At 53.5% G+C, this 27,174-nt stretch overlaps 1 protein-coding gene across 1 annotated transcript in view; it reads left to right on the top strand.

The window, feature by feature from the left end:
- Positions 1-27,174, top strand: part of ORC3 (origin recognition complex subunit 3) — a 308,070-nt gene that overhangs the window by 167,821 nt on the left and 113,075 nt on the right. Inside the window, exon 13 of the mRNA XM_078648189.1 lies at positions 16,644-16,723. Within this exon, the coding sequence (XP_078504315.1) occupies positions 16,644-16,723 (80 nt within the window). The remainder of the gene's footprint in view (positions 1-16,643; positions 16,724-27,174) is intronic.

A 27,174-nucleotide genomic window follows, 5' to 3' on the forward strand; every position in this document is an offset into this window, starting at 1 on the left:
AGCCAACGTGCACGAGCACGGCGACGGCGTTTCCTGCGCTACAACCGTGGTTTCGGTTTCGCGGCCTAACCTTGTTTTTAGAGGGTGCTGGCCGAGGCATTTAAACCGATCAAAGTGTGGCATGCAACAAAGGACTGTCTACAAATGTCTGAGCGGGTGCCAGACAGTTTCTTTCGCCGTAATACCTTTCTATTCGTAAGACTGACTTGGAGCACACGCCAGTATTCAACGAATAAAGGACCCACGTGGCCCGTTGACTGCTTTCTATTTGCCTACCTGGTGCAACCCTGCCTGACCCTTGAATGTGCCCTTGGCTCCAGGGCTGCATCTGCACAAGTTTGCAGTTATGCAAGCGGGGAGTGGAGGGGGACCGTGGCAGTGTTCAGGTTAGAAACGCTCTGTCCTGCAATCCCAGTAACCTACAGCCTCGATCCTGGCCCGGTTATAGGCCTCCACAGGACTGCCGTGCCGATCTCTGGTAATTGCGTCCTTTCATCCCAAAGGCTGAGTTGGGCGATGAAGCGCGCGTCTTCAGGGTCACACCAGTGTGATTCACCGCTTCCCCACGTCCTTGGGCTCTCCAAAAGGCGTGGAATCCCAGGCTGTACTGTCAGACACGCCTGACTTGTCAACTTCAAAATCTGACATGACTCAAACACATCCATTACATGAACATCGAAGGAGTGGCCTAAATAGACGGAGAGCCATTAGAGTTTAACTATGATCAGGTTCTAGTTCATTCGGCTCTAGTAATAGCTCTTGGCCTTATAGTGTTATATACATGCAACCGTAAAAGCAAGCCTGGCACAATCTGCTCCAAATACTGGGCGGTTCATACTACTTGCGGTAAAGGCTCGCCGTCTGTGATTGGGCTTGTATGCATCCAGAAATCGCGGTGCTCACAAGTTCTCCCCTCCTACTCCCCTCCAAAAATGGGAAATAATTCTATAGTACTTTACCAGCGATGTGGCCCTAAAACTCCTCAAAGTATCAGTGCAATATTGTCCATTGTCAAGGGCATTTCGACGTCTGTTGTACGGGACTGATTTTCCCCATCTGCAGTTTGCTTTAATGAGGACAGGTTGGCATCTTCTCCGACACAGAATTGTTGACTTCAGTATTACTAAAACTCTGCATGTTAACTGTATGCATCACAACGCAACAGAAAGTGCGCGGAGGGTGCCGAATATTCTGAACTTGATCAGTTAACAGTGAGCTAGTGTAGCGCATTCAGTGATGGCGTGATTGTATTGTTACAAAATATCAAATCACAGCATAATCTGCCATCCTCAATCTCATTCTGACTGATTTCTCTAAGAAGTCCCGATTACGTTAAGAGGAGTCATCACAATTTCTCATGTCAATGCACTTCGGTGGGTCATGCTGTGTGGATTATTCAGGAGAATTGTAGATTTGTGGGTGTGCCTTATATTGGCACATACACATCAGAGGGCTCAGGATAAAGGCGGCTATGGAATTGTCATGTCGTGTGATTAGGATACCATGTACACTGCACTCTGATTTGAGATTTCAAAGGAATGATGGTGGTTCATTGAAGACCCCCCTCCCCTCGTGCTTGGTCTTTAAGTATTCGCTGGAGGTCATGGTCTACAGTGTTGTAATCTGCTGAAAGGCAGAATTGATCAGACATCACAGAAGTTTCTCTTGGTTATGGCAGTCTGGTGGCTGAATCCACACTGGAACACTCACATTTATTTCAGTGCTATGCACCCTCCGATTATACCAACTAGATATGTAGTCATTCACATTATTCTAAAAGAATGGTGAGCAGCACACTCCTTAGCTTCAATCCATAAACATTAATATCCTTTTCTCTAAAGTCTGACCAACATGTTCCTCGATATACTAACCATTTCCAGGACCACAAATGGTCCTAAATCAATAACTAAAGCTACATAGTCGTGCAACATCAGACCTTGCAACAAAGGTTGCCCATGAAAAGGATATTTTTAGACTAATTATGAAACTATGCAGAGGAATTTGCAGGTATATAATATACTTTTCAATGTTATATATTTGTTTTTGTTTCCATTTAATTTAGCGAATGATTTATTGCCATTAGTGGCCCTGAAGGAGCAATTGCATCGCAACGCATGTGTTGGCTAAATACTGTATAAATAAGGATACATTTTAAGGATTGATTCTGAGAACAATCACCAATCCACATTGTAACACAGATTACAGGTGCCCTGTTGCCTTTCCATCATCCAACATGTTTGGGCTGGCTGTCTGCCTGTAATTGCACAGCATGTTTGGATCAGCTGAAGCCTTCTCTTGGACCACCTGATGGCACATTGTAGGGCGTTGAGCAGTATTCCATGGCAATGGGGCATTTTTTTAAATGTAACTCCATGTTGAGCCTGTAGAAAGTGGGCCACATGTAGGTTGAAAGTACTGTGGCGAACTCTGCCGCAGACACTTAGGGTGAGGCCATATCTCTGATAGTTAGGCCCTCGGGCATCTATGGACCCAATCTTGACAACGTGTCAGGATATGAAGTTTCGGGTACCATTTTGGGTCTATCTGCTTTTGCCAGGGCAGAAATGGAGGGTATAGAAAGGCTGTACCTGAACAACCTATCTACACTTCTCACCAAGCAAGCATTCGCCCATAGTGCTAAAGATTACTCCCAGTGAATCAAAGTAGGAACAGACGCACACTGCTGCACGCCTCACACTGCTGCAAGCCGCACACTGCTGCACGCCTCACACTGCTGCACGCCTCACACTGCTGCACGCCTCACACTGCTGCACGCCTCACACTGCTGCACGCCTCACACTGCTGCATGCCTCACTGCTGCACGCCACATTGCTGCACGCTGCACACTGCTGCATTACTCACACTGCTGCACGCCGCACACTGCTGCACGCCACACACTGCTGCACGCCTCACTCTGCTGCACGCCTCACTCTGCTGCACGCCTCACACTGCTGCACGCCTCACACTGCTGCACGCCTCACACTGCTGCACGCCTCACACTGCTGCACGCCTCACACTGCTGAACGCCTCACACTGCTGCACGCCTCACACTGCTGCATTCTGCACACTGCATGCTGCACACTGCTGCATGCTGCACACTGCTGCACTCCACACTGCTGCACGTCACACACTGCTGCACGTCACACACTGCTGCACGTCACACACTCCTGCATGCTGCACACTGCTGCACGCCCCACACTGCTGCATGCTGCACACCTCACACTGCTGCATGCTGCACACTGCTGCATTACGCACACTGCTGCACACTGCCGCACGCCTCACACTGCATGCCTCACACTGCTGCATGCCTCACACTGCTGCATTACTCACACTGCTGCATGCTGCACACTGCTGCACGCCACACACTGCTGCACGCCTCACACTGCTGCACGCCTCACACTGCTGCACGCCTCACACTGCTGCACGCCTCGCACTGCTGCACGCCTCGCACTGCTGCACGCCTCGCACTGCTGCACACCTCACTCTACTGCAGGTCTCACACTGCTGCACGCCTCCCACTGCTGCACGCCTCCCACTGCTGCACGCCTCCCACTGCTGCACGCCTCCCGCTGCTGCACACCTCACACTGCTGCACGCCTCACACTGCTGCACGCCTCACACTGCTGCACACTGCTGCACGCATCACACTGCTGCACACTGCTGCATGCATCACACTGCTGCATGCATCACACTGCTGCATGCATCACACTGCTCTGCATGCCTCACACTGCTGCATGCCTCACTGCTGCATGCCTCACTGCTGCATGCTGCACACTGCTGCATGCTGCACACTGCTGCATGCTGCACACTGCTGCACGCCACACACAGCTGCACGCCACACACAGCTGCACGCCACACACTGCTGCACGCCACACACTGCTGCACGCCACACACTGCTGCACACCTCACACTGCTGCACACTGCAGGCCACACACTGCTCCACGTCTCACACTGCTGCACACTGCAGGCCACACACTGCTGCACGCTGCCTGGCCACACACTGCTGCACACCACACACTGCTGCACGCCTCACACTGCTGCACACCACACACTGCTGCACGCCTCACACTGCTGCACGCCTCACACTGCTGCACGCCTCACACTGCTGCACGCTGTAGGCCACAAACCACTGCACGCTGCTGGCCACACACTGCTGCACGCCTCACACTGCTGCACGCTGCAGACCACGCACTGCTGCATGCTGCACACTGCTGCATCACTCACACTGCTGCACGCCACACACTGCTGCACGCCACACACTGCTGCACCCCTCACACTGCTGCACCCCTCACACTGCTGCACGCCTCACACTGCTGCACGCCTCACACTGCTGCACGCTGCAGGCCACAAACCGCTGCACGCTGCAGGCCACACACTGCTGCACGCCTCACACTGCTGCACGCTGCAGACCACACACTGCTGCACGCTGCTGCATTACTCACACTGCTGCACGCCGCACACTGCTGCACGCCACACACTGCTGCACGCCTCACTCTGCTGCATTACTTACACTGCTGCATGCTGCACACTGCTGCATGCTGCACACTGCTGCACTCCACACTACTGCAAGCCTCACACTGCTGCTCGTCACACACTGCTGCACGTCACACACTCCTGCATGCCTCACACTGCTGCACGCCCCACACTGCTGCATGCTGCACACCACACTGCTGCATGCTGCACACTGCTGCATTACTCACACTGCTGCACACTGCCGCACGCCTCACACTGCATGCCTCACACTGCTGCATTACTCACACTGCTGCATGCTGCACACTGCTGCACGCCACACACTGCTGCACGCCTCACCCTGCTGCACGCCTCACACTGCTGCACGCCTCATACTGCTGCACGCCTCACACTGCTGCACGCCTCACACTGATGCACGCCTCACACTGCTGCACGCCGCACACTGGTGCACGCCGCACACTGCTGCACGCCGCACACTGCTGCACACTGCTGCACGCCGCACACTGCTGCACGCCGCACACTGCTGCACGCCTCACACTGCTGCACGCCTCACACTGCTGCACGCCTCACACTGCTGCACACCTCACACTGCTGCACGCCTCACACTGCTGCACGCCTCACACTGCTGCACGCCTCACGCTGCAGGCCACAAACCGCTGCAGGCCACACACTGCTGCACGCTTCACACTGCTGCACGCTGCAGACCACACACTGCTGCACACTGCTGCATTACTCACACTGCTGCACGCCGCACACTGCTGCACGCCACACACTGCTGCACGCCACACACTGCTGCACGCCTCACTCTGCTGCATTACTTACACTGCTGCATGCTGCACACTGCTGCATGCTGCACACTGCTGCACTCCACACTACTGCAAGCCTCACACTGCTGCTCGTCACACACTGCTGCTCGTCACACACTGCTGCACGTCGCACACTCCTGCATGCCGCACACTGCTGCACGCCCCACACTGCTGCATGCTGCACACCACACTGCTGCATGCTGCACACTGCTGCATTACTCACACTGCTGCACACTGCCGCACGCCTCACACTGCATGCCTCACACTGCTGCATTACTCACACTGCTGCACGCCACACACTGCTGCACGCCACACACTGCTGCACGCCACACACTGCTGCACGCCACACACTGCTCCACGCCACACACTGCTGCACGCCACACACTGCTCCACGCCTCACACTGCTGCACGCCTCACACTGCTGCACGCCTCACACTGCTGCACGCCTCACACTGCTGCACGCCTCACACTGCTGCACGCCTCACATTGCTGCACGCCTCACACTGCTGCACGCCTCACACTGCTGCACGCCTCACACTGCTGCACGCCTCACACTGCTGCACGCCGCACACTGGTGCACGCCGCACACTGGTGCACGCCGCACACTGGTGCACGCCGCACACTGCTGCACGCCGCACACTGCTGCACGCCGCACACTGCTGCACACTGCTGCACGCCTCACACTGCTGCACGCCGCACACTGCTGCACGCCGCACACTGCTGCACGCCTCACACTGCTGCACGCCTCACACTGCTGCACGCCTCACACTGCTGCACGCCTCACACTGCTGCACGCCTCACACTGCTGCACGCCTCACACTGCTGCACGCCTCACACTGCTGCACGCCTCACACTGCTGCACGCCTCACACTGCTGCACACTGCTACACGCATCACACTGCTGCACACTGCTGCATGCATCACACTGCTGCATGCCTCACACTGCTGCATGCCTCACACTGCTGCATGCCTCACTGCTTGTTGGACAGGCCACATGAAGGGCTCGCTCCCTCCCCGCAGGACAGGGCCCGGGCCACCGTCAGCACCATTGCCCGGCCCAGCCGCCATCTTGGACACGGCACCACGCGGCCGTGCGGCCTCAGCCCAACCCCAACCCTGGGCCTGGCCAGGCCCCGACATCCCGGCACCACCCTCCACCCAGGAGGTGAACGGCCCACTTGGCAGGTCAATGGGAGTACGAAGTGTCGATGGCTCTCCCCCGCCAGGTGCCGAGCACCCCCAGCCTCCTCGGGCGCTGGCTCCACCCCCCTGCTGGGTGTCTGGGCTTCCTCATCCCAGACCCCCCGACCTCCAAGAGCGAGGGTCCGGACATCAAAGGGCGCCAGGCCTATAACTGAGGCAGCCCCAGGACAGGAAGGAGTTGTATCCTGGAGTCGAGAGACCCAAGAAGAACTCATCCGTAACTGGCCTGCTGGCGCTGCCGCGGCCCTCTGCCTCGTGAAACCTTCGTCTTGGCCTGCTGGCGCTGCCGCGGCCCTCTGCCTCGTGAAACCTTCGTCTTGGCCTGCTGGCGCTGCCGCGGCCCTCTGCCTCGTGAAACCATCGTCTTGGCCTGCTGGCGCTGCCGCGGCCCTCTGCCTCGTGAAACCATCGTCTTGGCCTGCTGGCGCTGCCGCGGCCCTCTGCCTCGTGAAACCATCGTCTTGGCCTGCTGGCGCTGCCGCGGCCCTCTGCCTCGTGAAACCATCGTCTTGGCCTGCTGGCGCTGCCGCGGCCCTCTGCCTCGTGAATCCATCGACTTGGCCTGCTGGCGCTGCCGCGGCCCTCTGCTTTGTGAGACTATCATCTTGGCCTGCTGGCGCCGCCGCGGCCCGATCCACAGACACTCCAGCTCGAGGATTGTGAGCTCGCCTCTTAACACCACCTGTACCGATCCGGTACCAAGACTGTCCCGCTACCCCCTTTTCCCTACAGAGACTAGAAGTGAGAGGACCCCCGGGTCCGAGATATCCTGTATCGTTGATATCCTTGCCTTAAGAACCTTACATAAAGCATTGAACTCGACTTGGTGTGGTGCCTGTTTGTGGGGCGGGAGGTAACTTGTCTGTACGATCGCCGGAGACGGTCCCACTCGGGGATCTCTCCCCCGGTATCCGGCCGACCCCCAGGGTCCCCGTCTAACATTGGTGGCCAGCGACGGGATCCGAACCTACGCATAATCGTACAGAAAGTCACCCGACCCACGACACACGACCACCATGACAACAGAGAGCGGAACAACGGAGAAATTCCAGATGGAAAAATTGGAAGACTACAACCACCGAGAACTGAAGCAATATTGCATGGAACTTGGTCTCCCAACCACGGGTCTGAGTACGAAGGAAGACTTCAAACGAGCCCTAGAAGCCTGGGCGGAAACGGGTACGGCCGTACCCCGAACACAAACAACCGAAACGAGCCCCGCACCAACTAAAGAAAGAGCGGGTCTCTCCCTGGAAGAGATCCGAGAAAGAGAAAAAACCAGACTCCACGAATTAGAACTAGCCCGACTTCGCTTGGATGGAGAACTCAAGCTGGCAGAACAAAAAATAACCCTGGAACACTTACGGCTCAGGGAAGAGCGAGAAGACAAGCAAAGACAGAGGGAGCTAGAGGAAAAGAAACTAGAGTACGAGGCCGATCCCTCTGAATGGGCACCCGCCGCCATGGCACTGGTCTGCTTAGGGGAGAGAGACATGATTCCGCGGGCCCCCCTTCCCGCCAACACACAGAAGTACGGTCAATGGGTCAACATTAATGGCCGCCGGGCGGAAGCCCTCCGCGACACCGGGGCCAGTGTAACGGCGGTCCGACGCCACCTCGTCACTCCAGACCAAATCTTGCCGAACATTCTTTGCCCTGTCCGATCAGCCGACAACTCTGAAAGCCTATGCCACATGGCCTGCGTCCCCTTCGAGTGGGGGGGAGTAACAGGGATGTTAAAAGTAACTGTCCGCGATGATGCCCCCGTGGACTGCCTCCTAGGAAACGATCTTGAAAGCTCTCCCTGGGCAGCTGTCGAGCGGAGGGAGCACCTGGGGATGCTTGGCCTCCCCGAATGGGTCTGCGTCACGACCCGGTCCATGACCGCCCGCGCGGTCCCCAGCCCGGAAGAGCCCGAGTGGCCAGAACCTCCTCCCGCGCTCATCCCAGAGGAGGCCGCCCCAGAAGCCAGTCCATTGACCCAAACCGAAGAAGGATCCGACCAGCTTCGGGACGTCCCTGACCTGGCACACTGGCGGCAGGAGGGAGGCCCCACGCAGGAACAATTCCGGGCCGAACAGAAAACTTGCCCCTCTCTCGAAGGACTCCGGCAGCAAGCCCTGGCCCAGAGCACAGGGGATACCTCGGGGGCCCACTGGATCTACTGGGACCAAGACCTGCTCTACAGCGAGCAGAAAGTTGCAGAACTAGGGGCCGGTCGGGTGCTGGTGGTGCCCCTTCGCTTCCGAGACTTCCTCCTGAACTTAGCCCACGATGTCCCCCTTGCCGGACACCTGGGGCAGGATAAAACCTACGACCGCCTGGTGACCCATTTTTTCTGGCCCCACATGCGGAAGGATGTCACCAACCACTGCAAAGCCTGCCCCACCTGCCAGGCCAGCGGAAAAAGTGGCCGAAAAATCAAAGCACCGTTACAACCCTTTCCTGTCGTCACCACCCCGTTTGAACGAGTAGGAATAGACATTGTGGGGCCCCTCGACCCGCGAACAGCCCAAGGACATCGGTTCATCCTGGTCCTTGTAGACCACGCCACCCGCTATCCCGAGGCCATCCCTCTTCGGACTGTGACGGCCCCCGTGGTGGGCCGGGCCCTGATGGGGATCTTCTCCCGGGTGGGGTTCCCCCGGGAGGTCGTCAGTGACAGGGGCACGAACTTTATCTCCAGATATATGAAGTCCCTCTGGCAGCAATGCGGGGTCACCTACAAGTTCACGACCCCCTATCACCCGCAAGGAAACGGACTGGTCGAGAGATTCAACCGCACCCTCAAGGGGATGATTAGGGGTCTAGAAGAACCCCTTCGACGCCAGTGGGACGTGCTACTTCCATGCCTCCTGTTTGCCTATCGGGAGGTCCCGCAGAAGTCCCTCGGCTTCAGCCCATTTGAACTCCTGTACGGGCACCCCGTCCGGGGCCCCCTCAGCCTAGTCAAGGAAGGTTGGGAGCAGCCTCCCCAGGAAACTCCCCCGGACATCTACAGGTATCTCCTGGCTCTCCGCAACCAGACCCGGCGGTTCCGAGACGCCGCCAAAGCCAACCTCGAGGCCAGTCAGGAGGACATGAAGAGGTGGTACGATCAGCACACGTCCTCCATTGAGTTCGAACCTGGACAACAGGTCTGGGTGATGTCCCCGGTTGAGCCCTGTGCACTCCAAGACAGATGGTCCGGGCCCTTCAAGGTAATCGAACGCAAGGGGCCCGTCACCTATTTAATCGACATGGAGACTGCCCGGAACCCCCTACGGGTCCTCCATGCCAACAGGCTCAAACCCCATTTTGTGCGATCCGAACTCAGCCTCCTGATGGCTACCGATACTGGGACAGAAGAAGACTCCGAACCCCTTCCGGACTTACTGAGGGCCCTCGAGCAGGATGGCTCAGTGGAAGGGGTCCAGCTCTCCGAGGCCCTGTCCCCGGAGCAACGCCAAGACTGCCAAACGCTCCTGAGGCAGTTCGCCTCCCTGTTCTCCCTCACCCCCGGAGTCACCCCCTGGTGCCTCCACGATGTGGACACCGGGGACAGCCCTCCTATTCGACACCGAGCGTACCGCGTACCAGACCGGGTACGAGCCTGCATCCAGACCGAGGTGTCCAAAATGCTGACCCTAGGAGTGATCGAACCCTCAGACAGTCCCTGGGCGAGCCCAGTCGTCCTGGTTCCCAAGGCAGCTGCCCCGGGCGTTGCCCCTGAGCTCCGGTTCTGCGTGGACTATCGGGGGCTGAATGCAGTTACCCGGACCGACGCTCATCCCATCCCCCGGGCAGACGAGCTAATTGACCGGATGGGGGCCGCCCGCTACCTGAGCATCTTCGACCTAACAGCGGGCTACTGGCAGATCGGCCTCACCCCTAGGGCCCAAGAACGATCCGCCTTCTCTACCCCAGACGGGCACTACCACTTTAAAGTCATGCCCTTCGGCATGAAAAACGCCCCGGCAACGTTCCAACGGCTGGTAAACCAGGTACTGGCGGGCCTGGAAGACTTCAGCGCCGCCTACCTGGACGACATTGCTGTGTACAGCCACCAGTGGACCGACCACCTCCGCCACCTGCGGGAGGTTCTACACGCCCTCCAGCAAGCCGGGCTCACCATCAAAGCCAGCAAGTGCCAGGTGGGCCAAGGGTCCGTGACCTACCTAGGACACCAAGTGGGAAGCGGGCTGGTGGCCCCTCTCCAACTCAAGATCGCTGCCATCCAGGCCTGGCAACCCCCTACGATCCAAACGGAGGTCCGAGCCTTCCTGGGGCTCACCGGATACTACCGGCGGTTCGTGAAGGACTATGGCAGCATCGTGGGGCCCCTCACAGAGCTCACCTCCAAAAAGAGCCCCAAAACCGTCAACTGGACCCCGGCCTGCCAATCGGCCTTCGAAAAGCTAAAGACCGCCATGTGCACGGCCCCCGTGCTCCAGGCTCCCGACTACAGCCGGGAGTTCATTGTGCAGACGGACGCCTCCGATCATGGTGTGGGGGCCGTCCTCTCCCAACTCAACGCCGAAGGGGTCGACCATCCGGTGGTCTTCATCAGCCGACGCCTCTTGCCCCGAGAACAGCGCTGGAGCACCATTGAGAGAGAGGCCTTCGCCGTAGTCTGGGCCCTCAAGAAGCTCCGGCCCTACCTCTTCGGCACCCACTTCCGGGTGCAAACAGACCACCGACCCCTGCAATGGCTGATGCAAATGCGGGGGGAGAACCCGAAGCTGCTACGTTGGTCCATCTCCCTGCAGGGGATGGACTTCACTGTGGAACATCGACCCGGCCAAGACCACGCCAACGCGGATGGCCTGTCCCGCTTTTTCCGCCTCGACGAGGAAAGTCCCCAAGAAGATGGGTGACTCTCCCCGCCTTCAGCTGGGGGGGACGCATGTTGGACAGGCCACATGAAGGGCTCGCTCCCTCCCCGCAGGACAGGGCCCGGGCCACCGTCAGCACCATTGCCCGGCCCAGCCGCCATCTTGGACACGGCACCACGCGGCCGTGCGGCCTCAGCCCAACCCCAACCCTGGGCCTGGCCAGGCCCCGACATCCCGGCACCACCCTCCACCCAGGAGGTGAACGGCCCACTTGGCAGGTCAATGGGAGTACGAAGTGTCGATGGCTCTCCCCCGCCAGGTGCCGAGCACCCCCAGCCTCCTCGGGCGCTGGCTCCACCCCCCTGCTGGGTGTCTGGGCTTCCTCATCCCAGACCCCCCGACCTCCAAGAGCGAGGGTCCGGACATCAAAGGGCGCCAGGCCTATAACTGAGGCAGCCCCAGGACAGGAAGGAGTTGTATCCTGGAGTCGAGAGACCCAAGAAGAACTCATCCGTAACTGGCCTGCTGGCGCTGCCGCGGCCCTCTGCCTCGTGAAACCTTCGTCTTGGCCTGCTGGCGCTGCCGCGGCCCTCTGCCTCGTGAAACCTTCGTCTTGGCCTGCTGGCGCTGCCGCGGCCCTCTGCCTCGTGAAACCATCGTCTTGGCCTGCTGGCGCTGCCGCGGCCCTCTGCCTCGTGAAACCATCGTCTTGGCCTGCTGGCGCTGCCGCGGCCCTCTGCCTCGTGAAACCATCGTCTTGGCCTGCTGGCGCTGCCGCGGCCCTCTGCCTCGTGAAACCATCGTCTTGGCCTGCTGGCGCTGCCGCGGCCCTCTGCCTCGTGAATCCATCGACTTGGCCTGCTGGCGCTGCCGCGGCCCTCTGCTTTGTGAGACTATCATCTTGGCCTGCTGGCGCCGCCGCGGCCCGATCCACAGACACTCCAGCTCGAGGATTGTGAGCTCGCCTCTTAACACCACCTGTACCGATCCGGTACCAAGACTGTCCCGCTACCCCCTTTTCCCTACAGAGACTAGAAGTGAGAGGACCCCCGGGTCCGAGATATCCTGTATCGTTGATATCCTTGCCTTAAGAACCTTACATAAAGCATTGAACTCGACTTGGTGTGGTGCCTGTTTGTGGGGCGGGAGGTAACTTGTCTGTACGATCGCCGGAGACGGTCCCACTCGGGGATCTCTCCCCCGGTATCCGGCCGACCCCCAGGGTCCCCGTCTAACACTGCTGCACTCTGCACACTGCTGTATTACCCACACTGCAGCACGCCGCACACTGCTGCACGCCGCACACTGCTGCACGCCGCACACTGCTGCACGCCGCACACTGCTGCACGCCACACACTGCTGCACACCTCACACTGCTGCACACTGCAGGCCACACACTGCTCCACGTCTCACACTGCTGCACACTGCAGGCCACACACTGCTGCACACCACACACTGCTGCACGCCTCACACTGCTGCACGCCGCACACTGCTGCACGCCGCACACTGCTGCACGCCTCACACTGCTGCACGCCTCACACTGCTGCACGCCTCACACTGCTGCACGCCTCACACTGCTGCACGCTTCACACTGCTGCATGCCTCACACTGCTGCATGCCTCACACTGCTGCACGCTGCAGGCCACAAACCGCTGCACGCTGCAGGCCACACACTGCTGCACGCCTCACACTGCTGCACGCTGCAGACCACACACTGCTGCATGCTGCACACTGCTGCATGCTGCACACTGCTGCACCCCTCACACTGCTGCACCCGTCACACTGCTGCACCCCTCACACTGCTGCACCCCTCACACTGCTGCACCCCTCACACTGCTGCACGCCTCACACTGCTGCACGCCTGACACTGCTGCACGCTGCAAGTCACAAACCGCTGCACGCTGCAGGCCACACACTGCTGCACGCCTCACACTGCTGCACGCTGCAGACCACACACTGCTGCATGCTGCACACTGCTGCATCACTCACACTGCTGCACGCCACACACTGCTGCACCCCTCACACTGCTGCACGCCTCACACTGCTGCATGCTGCAGGCCACACACTGCTGCACGCTGCCTGGCCACACACTGCTGCACGCATCGCACACTGCTGCACACTGCTGCACACCACACACTGCTGCACGCCACAAACTGCTGCACAACACACACTGCTGCATGCCACACACTGCTGCACGCCTCACACTGCTGCATGCCTCACACTGCTGCATGCCTCACACTGCTGCATGCCTCACACTGCTGCACGCCTCACACTGCTGCACGCCTCACACTGCTGCACGCCTCACACTGCTGCACGCCTCACACTGCTGCACGTCACACACTGCTGCACGTCACACACTGCTGCACGCCACACACTGCTGCACGCCACACACTGCTGCACGCCACACACTGCTGCACGCCACACACTGCTGCACGCCACACACTGCTGCACGCCACACACTGCTGCACGCCACACACTGCAGCACGCCACACACAAACATCTTTTACTTGCAAAATGTGTTTTCTTTTTTGCAAACTGTAAATCAAAGTCACAAACACATATTTTACGTACATACCCATTGCATAACTAAGATTTTTTTTAAAAGATGCAAAATACATACATCAATATTTATTAACTACTACTTCAACACCATTATCTATCATTTAACTTTTTAATACGCCTACGAATTACATGTGATTGTATTTCAGTATAATTGCAATTCCATAACTAGCACTAACAACATTGCCATTTTCAATGCCAACTGCTCAAACTTTAATAATGCGAAATCTGTTGCATTTCCAATGCTTGTTCTGATAGTGCGATGGTGCTTGCTTTCTTGCTTTTGTCCTTGTCTATTACTCTTAAATTCGGATGTAATATAATCCTTAATCCTTTCAGTTTCTTTTCAGGCTCACAGTGTGAGCTGTTTTAATTTCTCTTTCAGATGCTTTTTAGGTTTTGCCTACAGTGCGCATGCACTGTCCGCGAAAGCTATTGTTCTGGAAAAAAAACTAAATCTTAAAAAGGGGTTAGAACCTGCCCATTACTTACCTATACTTGGTTCCCACAGCTTTCTTGTTTCTTTACTTATATTTTCTCTGGCAGTCTCTTCGCCTCCGACTCCCTCCGTGTGTCAGTCTTCATTGTTGAGACCCTGGACCAAGTACAGCTTTCCGGAGCCAGTGCCCTTCCACTGGCCTCAAGCTCCTGCAGGGACTCTTGTTTCTGCAGGCACATAGGAAGTGACGTGTACGCAGAGTTTTGACAGCCCTCCCTCTTTGTGTAAAGAGTCCTCTGGGTGTGCACCAGAATTTATGTAACGCAGCCTTTCTGCCCAGGGTCCTCATGCATGTCCCAACCCTCAGGATAATACCTCCTTCCTGGACAGCTGTATGCGACGTCCACATGTGCTGTGTGCTCTTTCAAAGAGTTTGTTTGCCTGCTGTGTGCGTGGTGCCGATCCCGGCACCACATCACCTTCCCAAATGATTCCTCCGCTTCCCCCACTCCTTCCTATAGCGATTCGTCCACGCCTCTGATTGGATTCTTGTGTGCACCATATTGGTGCATTGGAATCTGGTTGGCACAACTCCTCAGGTCTTGGTTTAAGATTTAGCCTGCACCAGGAGTAGCTGGTGTTTTTCCTGTAAAAATGTTGGGTTTTGACCGTGTATCATTGACCTTGTTGAGTCTTTAGATTCATTTTGATTATCCTTTATTTCAGCTGTCGTTCTTGTGTAGCGGTTCGACTGTATTTAGACTTTGTTGCCTCACAGGTACAGTTCCTCCAAACATCTATAGGTGTGATTATAATACAATCTTGTAGAAAGTCTGGTATATGCCCATAGGACAGACTAGTTAAAAATCATGTTAGATTGATAGGTAATGCAGTAAAACCAAGTGTGGGATTTGTGCAGATTATCTCTAAGGCATGACCTTTGTTGGTGGTAGGCCGAACAGCACACAGTCAGTGTAAAGGGAAAAAGAAAATCCGCAAAGCGTTGAGTGAGTGATAAACATTCCATAATCAGTGCTGTCTATGGACCCGCAAGCTGGTGTTGCCAGAGTAGGATAATATGACAGTATACTTTTCTAGGAACATGCAGAAGGAGAAAAGATTTTGTACAAGAGTTTTCAAGAATGACTGAGAGCTGAGCTCGAACAGTTTCATTTCGGTGCAGAATTTTTCCTCTCTTCCTTTTTTACTAGTTCTGTTAGACTAAAGAATGGAGTAATTCCCTTAAACAGGCTTGGTGAATGTAGGGCCCCACTAGCCAGTAATTGGTAATTCGATTAAGCAAAGACTGTCTAAACTATAATCAAGTAGATTGTCATAAATTAAATGTTAGATTTTAACAGATAACCATAAAACAGTTAAGAAACCACACTGTGCTTTACGCTGCTTGGAGCTTTAAGTCTGCGCCTTCCCTTTCTCTGTATATGTTAGAGGAACAAAGCCTTTTCCATTGTTGCAAAGAAAACGAATGTAGAAAGTTTCCACCTCTAAGCTGTACAAATTGAGTCAAACTTCAAGAAGAGAAAGAGCAGCTCAGAGGATAACTGATTATGCCCACCTTGAGGTCCCAGCGATGCAGAAAAGCATTTTAGGTTTGTGTCCACAGCCAGGTAATGAATGGGCACAGATGAGCTTGCCTTTGGTGCACCCACTGCTCACGAGTTCTGTGTCGCCATGACCTGTTTAGAAGATCCTCAGAATGCCCTAGTTCAATAAATACTTGAATAGGAAGGCCGACCAAAAACCCCTGCCCTAAGTCGAGTGCTCTGAAAGGGACTTGAATAACAATTCAAAGCAACAGAATGGAAGTGAAGCACCGAGTTCAAACGGCTCCCACAAGCTAACCTTTCCTCCATATCCACAAGCTAAACCACAGTGACTGAGGCAATATCAAAGTTTTAAATGTAGTTTTATAAAGTGTGTTATTATTGCTTCCTCTGGAGCTTTCCAGTGTCTGCTGGTCCTGGGTTAGACTCAAAGTGAACTCTCACCTGTAGTGTAGAGTGATCATTGGCCCATCATCCGGGTAGACTGGCAGTTGGTAGGGGCATGGTGAGGTGTCGTGGGCTCCAAGCAAGTAAGGAAATGATCCTGACTGCCTGGTGGGGGCCACCATGACTGTGGGTCCTAGTGGCGCTCCACCTGCTACATAACAATGGGATGGCCCTCAGCAGTTTCTGAATTGATATATAGGGTCCCACTCTTTACTGGTACCCTTGGAAATGATTATCCCTCAATCTCAGTTACACGCATTGCAACTGATCTCCTAGTTGATTAATGTTCACTTTATTGACTTCTTCTTTGTCACTTAAGTTCATGTTTTATTTGTTTGCAGATCAGAGAGCTACATTGTACATGTATGGAGAAGGATGTCTGGGAATCTGAAGAGTATGTGTCAGCCTTCCAGCTACTCAGGTAGTTCTTCAATATTGTTCAGATGTTTCATTTGTTTGATCTCCACAGTTTCAGATGGTGTTGTGTCGGTTTTGCATTTGATGCAAGCTCCTGGTGGACTTGTAAATAACTTTACTCAGTGTTTTGTTGTCCTCTATGTAGCGTTTATTCTAGTTCACTCCACCACCAATATTGCTTCTTTCCAGTGAGCTGCTAAATGGTTGAAATGCATCAGATGGGAATGTAAACGCTGTCACATGATTGCACTGCTAAATAAAAGATACAAATAGAATAAATGAAATGTCACATTAAAGATAAGTGATGATCTTGAATGTTCAATTCATTACAGTTCTGGTGATAAGATAGCATGAGAATTCTTTTAACACATTGTCAATCCTTTCTTCTTTTGATCCCAAATCATGGATCAGGTGTCAGAATAAATTTAGAAATATTAGTGGGAACTATGTTTCTCTTTCTCCTTTTTGGAAACCTCCATAGTCATATAAACAGAAAATAGGCACACTTTCCAGTGTGTACTATTTATGCACGTGGTTGCAATTCGCGATGGCTGTTTATATTGCAAGTATAAAAAACATGGCACGCATAGTGCCTCTCAAGTTTCTGTAATGCGACAAACTCTCCCATATAATAGGGACTACTTTGGGTAAAGGATAGTATAACTTATTTGGGACCAAGAGTTTGTGTTCCAATGTGCTGCTTATCATTTGAAAAGAGTTGCTTAGTACATATAATAAGTAAATGACCATATTATGAGCTGTTTGTGGGTGAATGAAAGGATTGGAAAGGGGAATATTACTTTTAATGACAAACCAATTTAAACAACCCAAACCATATGGACGGAGATACAGTTCGATTTCAGTAATCACTGAAGTAAGCTTTCAAATCATTCTCGCGTTATTGAAAGGAAGTCCACTGCGAATGGAGTCTAAGTCTAGATAGGGATAGGCCTTTACAATGACCAGCAGCCTATTCTAATAGCTATCAATAGTCCTCCAAAATGAGAGTGTAGGGCAGTATTACTGATTGTTTTAAAGGCATGCAAGCCAAACTCTACAGCTTCGACCATGCTGGTGATCACTTTCTGGGTAATTGTGGTTTAGATAAAATTCAATACACATCTGCTCGAGCAGAGAAGAAGTAAGACATTACAGTCTTTTAGTTACTTAGGTTTTCCTCTTCAGCTAGAGGCTCTGGCCTTAATGAGGCAAAAACTGAAGGGCAAGGAGCCTATGTATTCTGTTTTGGGTATCCTGCATCCTAAAAGCTTGTCTCATTTAAGAGATCAAGCTATAACTAGTAAAAGAATACTTAAACGCAATCTCCTCCTCCAAATTGGATACAAACACATTTTGGAGGTGGGGGTTGTTTATTTGGAGTTTTATATAGCGCAAACTAGACCCGAAGGTATCATAGTTCCCATATGATGTCCCTTTTGGAGTGCACATCCACTGATGTACAGATGCCAAACTTGCCTATATTGCTTTGCAAGTCTAGTAGACATAGCGTCAAGTCCCCTCAAATAGTGCATGTTTCCTCTTTTGTCTCCCTCTGGAATTGTTACATGAGTTCCTGAGACGTGGTTGTCATGAGTGCAGGATCCTGTTTCTTGCAGGACGTTCTGGCAAAGGCCATGGTCTTATTTTCCTTATCGTTCTTCACTCCTTTTGATGCTGGCATGTCCTTTGCTAATGCGTCAATGTCCCCTCCTGACTGCCATGATGCACCCTGCTCTGCTTGGGCAGGTTCGCCCTTCGTGTGAGCTCCTGAGGTATTCTTATGGACTATTCTTTGGTCAGTCGGAGAGATTTGCTGTCACTCACTTGCTCTCTCTTTCTACAGCTTGCTGATTGTTCTCAGACACTAGAAGTGGCCTAATGGGTACTCCTCCACCAGACTTCACCATGAGCTGACCCCTGCATGCATGGCCGAATGAAGGCCCTTGCTCCATATTCTGCACTACACTAGCATGTCTAGTTGCTTCTAGGTCCCTTGCATCAACTGATTGGTTCTCTGCACCTGTACAATTGCCCACCCCTGGCTCTTGGCAGTGTTTGAGTTCAGGAATAGCTTTAGGTGCATTTACTCTTAGGTATCATTACTCCCATGGGCAAATTTTTAGGGCTGTTGGCGACAGCAGTGGGGTCTGAAGAGCTGAGTTCTCCCACCCACTGCCAATCTGATTGTCCACCCAGGGCAGTGTCTAGGATTTTTGGGACCCGGGCAGAAGGGGCATGTGGGAGGCCTCTGTATTTTGCATACAAAGTGACACATTCAGGGCTGTTTGCATCGCATTAAATGCCCCTGCTTCTGAAGTTGCTTTATGCAGACCCTTCCTGGGCTGCAGCCCCTCATCCTCAGCCACCTACAAGCACTTCTTAAATGTTCAGGGGCCCCCTCTCCTGGACCGTTTTAAATGAGATATCTTTCTTCCAATTGGAAAGGCAGGGGGCAAAGGAGGACTATTGTGCCATGGCCTGGCTGTGTTGCACTAGTTCAGGGCCCTAAGTTGGTGGGCTGAGTGCAGGGCCTGTGCAGCAGCCGGCACTACCCATGCCTAGCACTGCACCTGTGTCCTCCTTCCAGCTACCCAGTGTCTCCTTATTCACCTCATACATACAATGAGACTTCAGTGGCGTCTGTTGACCAGGTTCTCAAAGGCAGGCTAAAGGCTATTCTCAGTCATGTCCTTTCCCAGTCTCTCTGAGGGCAACCAAAGCAATGTACTTCCTCTGAGCAGAAGTAGTTTTGGCCCTACGGAACTGGCTGTGTAACACTGGGTAAACAGGGTCTTCAGCCTCCAAGGCCCACTTCTTGGTCTCTCCATGCAGCCTTATCCACTTTCATAGTTCTTTATTCTTAGACTGAGCATCAATTGTTTGGACAATCTGCAGCTTCTCATCCTCCCCCAAAGTCCTACCCCTCCAAACCAGCACAGCCCCTGGAGCACCCAGCACAGCCAGGTGAGTAGTCCAATTCTCTGCAGCGCCTTTAATTTGCTGCAGAGTTCCTGCTCAGGTGCTTCCTGCTAGTTGTGAGTTACCTCGAAGTTGCTGAATCAAGATGAGCCCTCTGAAAGACTCTGGAGGGCCAGGGGACCAGCAGGGCCTACTAGGCCTCAACTGGGTGGGTTAAGGTTGTTTGCATCGGATGTTCGATGGTCTGTCCTAATGTGGTTCTGCAGGCTGGGCCAAGTAAAACCCCTTCAGCACTTGACTCTCAGTGGTAGTAATGGTGAGTGGTCAAAGGCTTCTCAGGGAGATAGTATGTGGATGCACAAGCTCCACACACAACATACACATATTCTTTATAAAATACAACTATGTTTATTACACACTAAATAAGGCACACGAATATATTCAGGATTCAAGGGGCTGGGCGCAAGTCAGTTACCTCAGTCAGGCTTTCCTTATTGTTGCATCTGTGGCTGCTCAGTTGGTTGAAGGCTTTTCCAAAGGGTGCTGAATGTCGTACTGGATCTAGCAGCGGAGTGGGTTGTCCACAGCTCAGGTCATGCTGCCGTCGGGCACTTCATGGCACAAGGATGTTGTACATGCTACACTCAGTTACTTGGCACAACAGCTCAGGTCATACTGCTGCCGACAAATCTGGTGTAGCAGCTAGACGGCGCCACATCTTCAGATTAACGAATGGCAGGAGAGTCTCTGGCCTGCCAACACTGGGGAGCACAGATCACTCTCTGTAGTCCTCCACTCCTGCAGACCGACTGCAGTAGGGTCACTCTGCACCTCGCTCCTCCTGGACAGACATTCCTCCTGCAGAGTTGGCAGGTCCTTCCCTCTCTTAGCAGGCAGGTGATTAGCTATTGCACCAAGGCTTTGACTCCGGTGATGTGCCTTTAACTGTGGGAAGCCAGCTGTCATGTGGACACTACTTCAGGTTGCTCAGTAGTACTTAGCGGAGCACTCCCTTCCTTAGTCAAATAGAACTTGGAACTTGAACAACAAATTGGCCAGTGGCTTCCACTATTATACATTCAAAGCAGATTGGGGATGTGAATCCACTGTCTGCTCTTTCAAAACCAGTTTAATGTGGTTCTCCTTTCAATTGGCCTCTTCAGGCTATTCTCCAGATACATTTGTTTTGTAGGGATGCTTTTCACAGCGGGGTAGTCTCCTGTCTGGAACACACACAACAGAGGAGCAAAGAAGTGTGAGCTTTCTGCGCCTGGCTACCATCAGACACAGTAATCAGCAGAAAGACATAAAAAGCTGGCCTCACCTTAAGGGTCCTTTCACCTTGAACATCTGAGGTTACAGTCTCAAATTTCACCCCAACAACCTACCAAATGGCAGTGCTACAGAAAGACTTGTTCGAGGCATGTGGGCTGCTAAATTCATATCTTTTGCATTAGATCGCCGCCTAGTGTTGGGTCCGGATGATCGCACATTGTTGTCCTGGAAGAGTCTTCGAAGTATCCTGAGATAGGTGGCTCCTCCCCTGGACTACAGTGCACATGGGCATCGGCTCCATCCCCAGATTGTTTTTTTCCGCCATTGGGTTCGGATGCGGTCTCGACGTCTCTGTCGGAACCGAGAAAACTAGTTTTTTTACGGCCAAAAGGCCTTTCTTTCATTACGTCGGTATTGTTTGCGTACGGTCTCGAGTTCTTCCGTCTCTTTGAGTCGGAATCTACGGAGTCTTATCACTCTTCGGACATCGAGGCCTTCTCATCGCAACACGACCGCAACTTTTCAGCATGGAGCGGAGCCCGTTTAAATACTGTCCTCTCTGTGGGTCCAAATACCCGCATATCGACGTGCACCCGGTCTGTAACAAATGCCTTTCGCCAGACCATAACGAGGACACCTGTATGGCCTGCTCCAGATTCAGGTCAAAGAAGACGCTCAAGCTTCGGCGCGCGGTGCGCCTAGAGGCCAGACAAGCGGCCCCGGATCCAGAAAACATCTTCGGCGACCAAGAAGAGGAGGGCCTAAGCCATCATCTTCAAATCTCACCGCCCGCGACGGAGGTCGAGGCGGATCCGGAAGACGACGACGGAGTCGTGGGTCAAGGCCTTGAATACGTCGATGAGGTAGGGGACGTCGAAGAAGTTTATGGGGCCGCGGAAGATAGCTCGGGGGATGAGCTATGCCCCGAAGGTTACGCGGATCAGGCTCGGGTCACGGGATCGACACCCGGCCTTACCCAAGACCCCGTACCGCAAGCCACGGCCCCGCCTTCAGGCCCGGCCACGGACATACTTGCTACGCAGCCCGTATCGAAACCGAAAATGAAACCAACGGTATCGACTACACCTAAAATGGCCGACCCGAAAACAAAACCGAAACTAACGGATTCGAGCGTCCCTAAGATGGCGGGCGTTCCACCAAAAACTACAAAAACTGTTACCTCATCGACTCAGTCGGCCTCCGGTCCACAGAAGTCGAAGAAAATTGTCGATTCGACAGGGTCGAAGTCGTCGGCAGAGGAGGCGTCCTCTAAGAAGGTCGTCCGGCACGGGTCGACCGGTACGGCGCCGTCAAAGTCCGCCAAAGCCAGCGACAAAACTCCGGTACCGACTGGGACGTCGTTAGTCGGACGCGTGGTTGAAACGGAGCCTGCGAAATCACACGGATCGAAGGGCGGAAGCTCAACACATCGGTCCAAGGACTCTGCGTCTACGGCCGCAGCATCGACGTCTAAGACTCCGAAGGGCCCACAAGACGTCGGATCCGAAAGCAAGGTGAAGGCCTCCTCGTCGGCGCCAAATGTCGCTGTGAGTGACTCGTCCCTCATCGTCTCTTCACTCCAGAGAATTCGGGATAAGGCCTCTGCGACGTCGGCTCCGACGCCGTCGCACCTAAAGCCGATGGACGTGCCGGCAAAGCCTGCTGGTAAACTTCTCTTCCTTCTGCCGCCAAAAGAGGCACCAAAGGCCTTTACGCCAAAGACGGCGCCAAAGACATCGGATTCGTCCACGTCTACTCGACTCAGGAGAAGATTCTGAGCGTTTTATCGACGCAGACACGGGCAAACTGACCCTTTACAAGAGGAAGATCACTTCCCAACCAGTGGACTCCTATGTTATCCCACTGAAGAGGAAAAGGCTTGCACAGGACGATTCAGCCCTCATTGAACCTATCCAGCCTCCTCCTAGAAGGAGCCCAACGCCTTCCTCCGACCACTCTGAGGGAGAGGAATAGGGAGAAGATGACCAATACACTTTCCCCATCAATGAACCTGATGCACAGCAAGATTCCTATGACGACATAGGTGACCAAGGCACCCAGAAGGTGGGGCAGGACCCACAGCCTTTCAGTACACGTGCATCCCCAACAGAAGACTCTGCAGGTTTTCATGCACTCATTGAACGGGCAGCTGCTAATCATGATGTGGACATGCATGCTGACCCAGTGGAGGAGGACTTTCTATTTGACACTTTTTCAGTCTCTGAAAAAACAGTAAAGACACTGCCTATGCTCAAAGGTGTCCTTAAGCATGCTGCGGACATCTTTAAAGAGCCTACCAGGGCGAGGGTGGTCAATCCTCGCATCGAGAAGAAATACAGACCAGCGCCTGCGGACCCTGCATACATTCGGGGACAGTTGCCACTTGACTCTCTTGTGGTCGCAAATGCACGCAAAAGGGCAAACTCCCAGACGACGGGTGAAGCTCCTCCCCCAGACAAGGAGTCTAAAGTGCTGGAGGCAGGGGGCAAAAGGGTAGCTGCGCAGGCTGCCAATTTCTGGCGTATTGCGAATACACAGGCGCTATTGGCGCGTTATGATAGGGCGCATTACGACACCATAGAGCAAGTTTTACAACACCTGCCTCCGCAGTTTCAAGAGGGTACCAAACTGCTTATAGAGGAGGGTAAACTCATCTCCAACGCAGCCATTAAGTGTGCACTTGATGCCGCAGACACAGCAGCTAGGGCTATTAACACTAGCGTCATGCTGAGACGACAAGCGTGGCTACGCATATCAGGGTTTAAACCAGACATTCAAACAACCATACTCAATCAGCCCGTCAATCCTGATAGACTGTTTGGTCCTGATGTTGACACCACCCTAGAAAAGATAAAGAAAGACAACGAAACAGCTAAGTCTATGGGGGCCCTACAATCACAACAATTCCGGGGCAACACTTTTCGTCGCTCAGGTGCACGTGGAGTCACCAGAGGACAGATGCGTCAACAGTCACAGTTCTCCAGAGGTGGAGCACAGTCCTCGTACCCCAAGCAGAATAAAGGGGGTTATCGAGGAAACAGCACCAGAGGACGTGGCAGAGGAAACAACAACTCCCGTTCCTCTGCCCCAAACAAACAGTGACTCTCTGTCACTGCCCCCCGACCATTTAACACCTGTCGGGGGGAGACTCCAGCAGTTCCTGCCAGTCTGGACAAACATCACCACAGACAGGTGGGTACGACAACTTGTCCAGTACGGTTATTGTCTAGAGTTAAAGTCCACTCCACCCAACATTCCACCAAGGCAACGGCCTATGTCCGCAGAGCACTTGCACTTATTGCAACAAGAAGTAGTGGTGATGCTGCAAAAAGGCGCAATCGAGCTCGTGCCAGTGGAGGAGGAAGGCACAGGGGTATATTCCCTGTACTTCCTTATTCCAAAGAAGGACGGATCTCTCAGACCCATTCTGGATCTGCGTCCCCTCAACCTGTATATACTGTCAGAACATTTCCATATGCTTACACTGCAACAGATTCTTCCCTTGTTAAACCAAGGGGACTTCTTAGCAACCTTAGACCTCAAGGATGCTTATTTCCACATACCACTACACCCGTCCCACAGAAAATACCTCAGATTCACTATCCAAGGCAGGCATTATCAGTTCAAAGTCCTACCCTTCGGAGTGACCACAGCCCCAAGAGTGTTTACCAAGTGTCTGGCGACAGTAGCGGCGCACCTCAGGAGGCAGAACATACATGTCTACCCCTACCTAGAAGACTGGCTAGTTCAAGCCAAGTCGGAACAACAGTGCGCCGCGGACATGTCGACTACCATTCACCTCCTTCACGATCTGGGCTTCTCGTTGAACTACCCAAAGTCGCACCTTCAGCCGGCACATGTCCGGCAGTTTCTGGACGCGACGATCAATACCCTGACGGCCATGGCTCAGCCAAACCAGGTCAGGATAGACAGCATGCAGTCTCTGATCCAAAAGTTCAGACCACAACACTCGCTTCCAGCAAGAGTGTTCATGCAGTTGATTGGCATGATGGCCTCCTGCATCTTCATAGTCCCTCACGCACGTTTACATATGCGTCCGCTCCAGGAGTGCTTAGCAAATCAGTGGACACAGGCTCAGGGACAATTGACAGACCTAGTGTTGGTTACCAGTCGGGCGTACGACTCTCTGCATTGGTGGAATCCACACAACCTTTGCAAGGGCCGACTGTTCCAGGAGCCAGTGCCACAGATTACCCTGACAACGGATGCATCTCTCCAAGGATGGGGAGCTCACCTGCTCAATTACACAGTGCAGGGACTATGGACGACGCAGCAACAGAAGATGCACATCAACTATCTGGAACTGATGGCAATCTTCATGGCGCTCAATTCCTTCAATGTACATCTGTGCAACAAGGTGGTGTTAGTCCGGACGGACAACATGACAGCGATGTACTACATTCAAAAGCAAGGAGGCACCCACTCGCCACAGCTGTCTCATCTGGCTCAGAGCATGTGGAAGTGGGCCATTCAGAGGAACATTTTCCTCATGGCAGAACACCTCCCGGGCAAGGACAATCAGATGGCGGATCTGCTCAGCAGATACAGCCATCAAATGCACGAGTGGGAGTTACACCCATCTGTACTCCGCCCGTACTTCCAGCAGTGGGGTCATCCGGAGATAGACCTGTTTGCCACAAACGAAAACGCAAAATGCCAACACTTTGCCGCCAGGTTCCCTCACCCACAGTCGCAGGGGAATGCGATATGGATGAACTGGTCAGGCAGATTTGCGTACGCTTTTCCACCAGCACCTCTGATACCGCTGGTGGCAAGGAAACTAAGGCAGCACTCGCTGACGATCATCCTAGTTGCTCCAACGTGGGCACGCCAAGCATGGTACAAAGGCAGCACTCGCTGACGATCATCCTAGTTGCTCCAACGTGGGCACGCCAAGCATGGTACACCACGTTTCTAGAACTCTCGGTGGTGCCGCACCAAAGGCTGCGTCTCACGCCCAAGCTTTTGACGCAGAACCATGGAGAAATTCAGCATCCAGATCCGCAACAGCTCAACCTGGCGATCTGGCTCCTGAAGTCCTAGAGTTTGGCTACCTTCACCTACCTCCAGAATGCATGGACATCATCAAGGAGGCAAGAAAGCCGACTACCAGAGCATGCTATGCTGCAAAATGGAAGCGTTTCGTCATTCACTGTACAGCCAATAACATAAACCCGCTAGATGCATCTATCCCTAACATCATTTGCTATCTGTTACATCTTTACAAGTGCAATCTAGCCTACACTTCCATTCGGATACATCTATCCGCCATAGCAGCTTATTTTCAGAACAAGCAACATCTCTCTGTCTTCAGAGTGCCTGCCATTAAGGCCTTCCTTGAAGGTCTGAAACAAGTCATTCCCCCAAGAACACCGCCAGCTCCGGTCTGGAACCTCAATGTGGTCCTCACCAGGCTGATGGGACCACCTTTTGAGCCACTACACTCGTGTGAACTCCAGTTCCTAACGTGGAAAGTAGCTTTCCTTATTGCTATTACGTCACTGAGACGTGTCAGTGAGCTGCAAGCGCTCACAATCCAAGAGCCATTCATACAAATTCATCAAAATAGGGTGGTACTGCGTACTAACCCCAAATTCCTTCCAAAGGTGGTGTCACAGTTTCATCTCAACCAAACTATTGTCTTGCCTGCATTTTTCCAAAACCCACAAACGGTGGCGGAAAGAATGCTTCATACTTTGGATGTTAGGAGGGCGTTGATGTACTATATTGACAGGACACAACACTTTAGGAAAACGAAACAACTTTTTGTTGCCTTCTCGCCACAGCACAAGGGCAACCCTATTTCCAAAGCAGGAATAGCCAGATGGATTGTTAGGTGCATCCAGATCTGCTATCAAAAGGCTAAACGCACCTTAACAATACCCCCAAGGGCGCACTCCACACGCAAATTGGGGGCATCCATGGCCTTCCTGGGGAACATTCCTTTAGAGGACATTTGTAGAGCAGCCACATGGGTTACACCACATACCTTTACAAAACACTACTGTGTTGATGTGCATTCCAAACAGCAAGCAGCTGTTGGGCAGGCTGTTCTCAAAACACTTTTTCAGGTTTCTGCAGCTGGCACGGGCAACCGCCGCTAATGGAGGGACTGCTATATATTCTATGCAAAAGATATGAATTTAGCAGCCCACATGCCTCGAACTGAATATGCTACTTACCAGTATGCATCTCTTCTTGGCATGTAGGGCTGCTAACATTCATATCGCCCACCCTCCT

This window comes from Lissotriton helveticus, chromosome 6 (assembly GCF_964261635.1).
Source record: "Lissotriton helveticus chromosome 6, aLisHel1.1, whole genome shotgun sequence".
NCBI classification, from domain to species: domain Eukaryota; kingdom Metazoa; phylum Chordata; class Amphibia; order Caudata; family Salamandridae; genus Lissotriton; species Lissotriton helveticus.